Source organism: Lycium barbarum, chromosome 6, assembly GCF_019175385.1.
Source record: "Lycium barbarum isolate Lr01 chromosome 6, ASM1917538v2, whole genome shotgun sequence".
Taxonomy (NCBI): domain Eukaryota; kingdom Viridiplantae; phylum Streptophyta; class Magnoliopsida; order Solanales; family Solanaceae; genus Lycium; species Lycium barbarum.
This window is the reverse complement of record NC_083342.1, coordinates 133,198,168-133,204,782: the sequence shown is the minus strand read 5'-3', so window position 1 is coordinate 133,204,782 and position 6,615 is coordinate 133,198,168. Positions and strand designations below refer to the sequence as shown.

At 31.8% G+C, this 6,615-nt stretch overlaps 1 protein-coding gene across 2 annotated transcripts; it reads right to left on the bottom strand.

Annotated features, from left to right (window-relative positions):
* Positions 1 to 567: 567 nt before the first annotated feature.
* LOC132600256 (putative proline-rich receptor-like protein kinase PERK6) lies at positions 568 to 6,114 on the bottom strand. Of its 2 annotated transcripts, none has more exons than XM_060313330.1 (9): positions 5,983 to 6,114; positions 4,822 to 5,662; positions 3,482 to 4,042; positions 2,914 to 3,000; positions 2,746 to 2,816; positions 2,558 to 2,634; positions 1,806 to 1,947; positions 1,477 to 1,638; positions 568 to 1,119 (listed from the first exon to the last, which is right to left on the bottom strand). In XM_060313330.1, the coding sequence occupies exons 2-9, from the start codon at positions 5,585 to 5,587 to the stop codon at positions 907 to 909; spliced, it is 2,079 nt and encodes a 692-aa protein (XP_060169313.1). In that variant the 5' UTR covers positions 5,588 to 5,662; positions 5,983 to 6,114; the 3' UTR covers positions 568 to 906. The 2 variants fall into 2 exon arrangements, with proteins under 2 accessions (XP_060169313.1, XP_060169315.1); XM_060313332.1 differs by lacking the exon at positions 5,983 to 6,114 and adding an exon at positions 5,852 to 5,963.
* Positions 6,115 to 6,615: the final 501 nt, after the last annotated feature.

Below are 6,615 nucleotides of genomic sequence, written 5' to 3'. Positions count from 1 at the left end.
GGCATTCCACGAATGCACGTTCCTCGTTAGGAGTACCAATGTTGTTTTCTCGAGATACTTGAACTTCGACAAAATATCTAAGTAGCAAATATTCAATTGCACACCCTCTTTATATATGTGTGTGTATGCGTTTTTATGCGTGTATATGTGAGTGAATAAAAAAAAGCGGTGAATCCCAATTTTCAAACACGAAAGATTACAATGAAATTGGTGTGTGCGAACAAAAACATTTCATGTTGACTTCCTAGTTTGTATAATATTTTTTTTTTCTTTTAGTTTGGCCATAAATATGATTGAAATTTGACACATGAGTGCTTTAAACTTTAGATTAAAATTTAAAAAATGACATTTGAAAGTAATTTTTTATAGTATTTATCATTTGGTCCTTTTAATTATAACAAAACTAGTTATATATTCTAACTTCATCTGATTTTTAATAAAGATGCAAGCGTATTAGAAAATAGACTCGGCTAGTCGCCTTGGTGAAAAATGTAAAACAAAACTAAGATGTTAATATGGGTTAAAGCTTGCCTATAGAATATCAAATACAAATATTCAAAACATGAAAATTAAATTGCATAACATGATTCAAAATGTATTGTGCAAACTAATGCACATCAATTGTTTCCCAAATTTCAACAAAATTTGATGACGAACTCAAAAATAATTCAAACTTAAAATTGCAACCGCCTAAGCTTCGCGATAGAAGAATATTATTATTCACCAAAAGACTCAATCTTAAGTACGTGAAGCATCTTTGTGATCAAGTTCAATTGGTCAATCATTGTGTGTCGTGTCTACAATTTAATAATTATACATAAATAAATGCAATTTATAATTATATCAGGAGTCGAAGTAATCACCCCTACTTTTCAAAAGCAATGATTCTGATTAAGGGCTACACGTTCACTTCTTGTTCTGACGAAATTCACGAGATTCACCGTTCTCACTGCTTGAGTATTCTTGACTCGACATGCTGGATTTTCTGAATTTCTTTAAGTCATATGAACCTCCATCGTGCTCAGAGCTTCCACCAGAACTGAGAGTTGCACTATGACCCAGTTTTCCTCCTTCATTTAAATCGTCCAAAGTAACATCATCTTCTAAAGCACGTACAACCTGTGTGTGTAAAGTACTTCATTGATTAATATTATTTCATGATATCATAACATTACGTTTTTTCTCAAATGAGAACGTATACATAAAATCACAATAACAATAACAATAACAAAGGAACGTAAAACATAACATACTTTTAAGTTACTCACCAAAAAAGGTAAACTAAACCTTAAACTAAGGAGGATTTTGGTTTTGAAAAGGATAATAGTTTGGTCCTTCAACTATTGATAATTTATAATTGTGATGTATAACTAATCATCACATTCAACTAATTAAATATTTATTTCTAATTCATTTATATAAGATTGACCGTAAAATTAATAAAAAGGAAAAAGAAAAGGTCAAAAGGAAATTAACCTGACTCATTTTTGGACGCCTTTTTGCAGAATGTCTGATTGTTGCAGCAGCACATGCTACCATACATAACATCTGTTGGGCATCAAAGTTCCCCTCTAAACGTGGATCTATCAATTCATCATAATTCCCACCTTCTGTTGCACGCATGAGAATAGGCCTTGCCTGCATATATAAATCGTAGCAAACTTACCAACTAATATAGAAAAATAAGTAAAATAATAATAATAATAATAATAATAATAATAATATATTTTTCATAAAATATGTACTGATCATAGATAAATTATGTGGAATACATAACTTGTGTTAAACAAAAATAAGGTATATACCCATTCCACTAAGGTATCATCGTCACCATCCATGTCTATCGGACGACGTCCAGTTATAAGTTCCAAAAGCATAACTCCATACGAATAGACATCAGATTTCTCAGTTAGTTTTCCACTTGAAGCATACTCAGGTGCTAGGTACCTGTTATTCCATATAAATAATTACACTTCAATTATTTCATTTTAAGTGAACGCACCGAGATATTGTTCAATATTTAAGAAAGTAAAGTCCACACACTAGGAAAACACAAGCATTAGAATAGTAGAAGAGAAAATTGGAATAACTACAACAACAACAATTCCACAAAGTGGGCTTTAGGGAGGGGAGAGTATACCCAGACCTTACTCCTACCATGTGAGGTAGAAAGGATGTTTCTGGTAGACCCTCGGCACAAGGACAAACATTCAAAGCAATACGAAAAAAGAAATAATAAGAGCGAATAAACCATAGCAAAATACTCTAAAAACATGTTAGAGCAGTCTGAAAAAAAAAGAGTCCTAACTACCACAAATTAATACGATAATAGAAATATAAGAAACAACGGATAATAGTAGAAATCGAATGATAAGAAACTATAAGAGTAATACTACGGCTACTAATATGCAAGAATACGCGTGACAACGCTCAACTACTCACTAACTTTCTACCCTAATATGTGTTCTCCATAACCTCTTATCTAAGGTCATGTCCTCGATAAAAATAAAACAAAAGAAAGATGTTATTGTTAGAAATATTTTAGAAAAATACTCACCCAAAAGTTCCCATGATACGAGTGGATACATGAGTATGGTTGTCAGATGAAAGCTTAGCTAGACCAAAATCAGCCACCTAATAAAAATATTATTAGAATCATGATATAAGAATTTGTATGTATATCTAAGTAAAACTGAAATTCCCCATGTAATTGGTATGCTATGTTATTTTCTAAGATAGAAATACCTTTGCATCAAAATTTTCGTCCAATAGGATATTTGCAGCTTTAATGTCTCTATGGATAATTTTAGGGTGACCTGTAATTTATATATAAAATATGAATACTTAGATATGAAAATACATGTATATAAGTTAAATATTAAAAGTGAAAATTATGAAAAGTTCAACAATTACAATCTTCGTGAAGATAAGCAAAGCCTTTCGCAGCTCCTAATGCAATTTTGTGTCTTGTATTGAAATCCATTGGGGGACGACCAGATCCTAAATGAATGAAACAATGAAATATGAGATAAAATCCAAATACGAAATAAAAATAACAAGCTATTTAAACTTAATGCTTGGTAGGATGTAAAATAACTTTCTAAAAAATAAGTCATTTTCTAGTGTTTTGTTATTTGAAAAATACCTTCTTACAAAAATATTTCTGCCTAAAGAGAGAAGATGACTCCTCATACTTTTAGGTGAAAGTTATTTCTGTTACGATCATCTCAAACCTTAACTTCATCTCATTTCTTTAATCGATAATTAGATATTGTCATCAATCTTTAATGTTCAAGAATTAAATTAAAATATCATCCAGCTCGTTAATATTATTATCAATCTTAATAATAAATAATTTTTTTGAAAAGTAAAGTTTCTCTCCAACCTAGAAAAGATATCAGTTTTTGAAAAAAAGTCTCTCTCTATATTAAACATGCCAAGATTTTTCAATTTTAGTGTCTTGCAAATAAAACATACATACCGTGAAGGTGATATTCAAGAGTGCTGTTAGCAACAAATTCGTACACTAACATCCTTTGAGAGCCAGCAATGCAGTACCCAACTAAAGACACAAGATGTCGATGATGTACACGACTTATAATATCAACCTCTGCTTGAAACTCTCTTTCTCCTTGTCCACTATTAGATTTCAAACTTTTCACAGCAACCTCTTTACCATTAGGCAATACTCCTTTATGTACATATCCAAACCCACCTTGTCCCAAAAGATTTTCCTTAGCAAATCCTCCAGTTGCAACTACTAAGTCATCATAAGTGAAACTACTTTGGTTATAACCAAGAGCCATTGCTGGATGTGGAGGTGGCAAAGGAGGTTGATGTGGACCAGAGAAAGCCGCAGAGCTCATTTCACTACTACTCATCATTGGTGGTGGTGGTGGTGGTGCTATTGGCCAACTATGTTCTGAGCTTACTTGTCCACTGCCTGGAGGAGGCATCTTATGAAACTGATCAGTTGATTGGAGTTTGCTGTTATTCTGCCAATTGTTCCCATATTGCCCACTATTATAGTATTGTTGATTATCTGTAAAATACATAATGAATGTTAGAAATTTGATAAAGTAAAAATAAATAAATATATATAGAAAGAGAAATTAACAAAAGTCACGAGGCATAATATTATTGCACAAGCTTTTCCAAAAGAGTGATTGTCTCGCTAAGTTATGATGATAACATTGTGGCTGGACAAGCCTGCTAATTTCAATTGAAATTGTAACCTTTCTAATAGACATGTTGCTTTTCCCATCAGACATATAAACTACAGACGAGTACTTTTTAATTAAGAAAAAAATGTACAAGGACGTATAAAGTCCCGTTTCCAATTTCATTTCTAACATGGAACTCTAAGGATGATATATGTTAAATAAGATAAAAATGAGTTTCTTTTACAAGCACGCTCAAACGTGAAATATAATTTCAATATAAACAAGTTATAAAAAAAAGTAAAGCAATAGAATTTTATATTTTTAAAATTTCACAAATGTACTTAACATCATTAGTAAAGAAATAAATTGAAATTGTAAAATGAACAAAGATGAGCTATTGAGAAAGAAGCGTTTATTTTATATGATACAATCAAATAACAGGGGATGCAAAGTAGAGATGGGGAAAAAGAATGAAAGATCAAAAATCTAATTTTCATACTTTTTCGGTTTCTGTATTTATAAACCAAACTAGTATTCAACAATTTTACTTTCATTGATCTTTTTACTAATGTAGTGTTTTCCCTTAATGTAAAATACTAAGTCGAAATTAAACACACAACAACATAAGACAACAGAGAAAATCAAGTAAGATGTATACTCATAGCTCCGTGAGAATTGTCTCGATAGTAGCCCATTTGATCACGCTTTCTTTTCTTTTTTCGTTTACAACAAGAAATGAGGAAAACTATCATGACAAGAAATAATAGTCCTGCTCCAGCAGCAACTCCTATTTTGAGGGCTGTTTTGTTATCCTTATTATCCGACTTTATTGGTTGATGCTTTGGAGGGGAGAGAGATCTAGAGTTAGGAGAATAATGTGACGGCGGAGGGGGTGGAGGAGGTGGTGGTGGTGGTGGAGGGGGAGGTGATGAGCCTCCTTTTGATGAATCTGATGATTTTGGTGAAGGATGTGACTTGTTATCAGAATTGTTACTATTATTATTGTTGTTGTTATTGTTGTTGTTGTTGTTGTTACTGTTATCATTTGAAGAGGAGTTATTATCTTTTCCAGATGATGAATCATTATTAGAAGGAGGAGATTGAGAATTTGAATTATTATCGTTGTTGTTGTTGTTGTTGTTGTTGCTGCTGTTACTACCGTTATTATTAGAGGAAGAGGAGCTATTATCTTTTCCAGATGATGAATCGTTGTTAGAAGGGGGAGATTGAGAGTTTGAATTATTGTTATTGTTGTTACTATTAGAAGCAGAAGAAGAACTATTATCTTTTCCGGATGATGAATTGTTGTTAGAAGGAGGAGATTGAGAGTCTGAATTATTTGGTGGAGACGAAGAGGATGATGGTGGTGAATTTGATGATGATGAACCTGATGGTGGAGAGTCCCCAGTCGATGACGAAGACATTTTTATAAAAGTCTTTGTCACGATCTGCGCTAGAACAAGTTACGCAGATTCCGCCGATCTCCTAAGTATTGATCCCTGTTCATTAAAGATCCAAACAAAAATTTACTTATCATTCAAGAATTCACAAGAGTTATCAATATAATAACAAAAAAACATGAAACTAAAGACATGATCCTAATAACAAGAAAATCTGAAAGTAATGATAATCAATGATCCCATTATTTGAAACGTTATTATTTATTTCTTAACGATGAGGATTATTACCACATGGAATCAATACTTCATATAATTATTTCCAAATGATACAAAATGCCTCTATCTTACAAAACCAAAGATTAAAGAGATGAAATCTTAAAGAGGAAGAAAGAGACACATAAGAAAGGAAAATGTGATACCTTTAGGAGAAGGGCAGTGAGGATTCTCAAAGGAAGGAAAGTAAAAACATGTCGCCTGATAATAATTTTTACCAAGAAACTAAGAGATGACTTTCCATCCTCATACTCCTCCTAAAATAAGGGAACTAATCTCTACATTTAAAGAAAACCAGTACATTTAGTTAATTCCTATCTTATTAATTAGAGGACTAAATTTACAGGAAAAAACTTAAATATGATTTAAATAACTTTGTTTAGACATTTTATTTATCAAATTAAACAAACAATCATATTTTCACTTAATTAATTTTATACAATTTGGTCTATCTAGTTTAATCTTAGTAATTTACTCGAATAAGAAGTTAGTGCTTTTGATGTATATGAGTTTTTTTTTGTGTCATTCTACTTTTGACCACACATATGACTTTCTTCCATATAGCGCTCTATTATTTCATGCAAAATGTCAACCACATAATTAAAATGTAAAAAAATTCTAAGTAGTTTGGTTTCGTTTTGAATTTACTGTTCTTTTTTCTTCCGAATTCTATGTACTGCTTTCATTTTCTTATTTGAGCCGAAGGTCTATTGAGAACGCCTTCTCTATCTCTACGAGGTAGAGGTAAGATCTACTTACACTCTACTCTCCCTAAACCC

Coding starts and splice junctions, on each gene's coding strand:
- LOC132600256 (XM_060313330.1), bottom strand. CDS start 5,587: ATGTCTTCGTCATCGACTGGGGACTCTCCACCATCAGGTTCATCATCA. Junction 3,001..3,481: donor TCTTGAATATCACCTTCACG/GTATGTATGTTT, acceptor TCATTCATTTAG/GATCTGGTCGTCCCCCAATG. Junction 2,635..2,745: donor ACGAAAATTTTGATGCAAAG/GTATTTCTATCT, acceptor TATTTTTATTAG/GTGGCTGATTTTGGTCTAGC.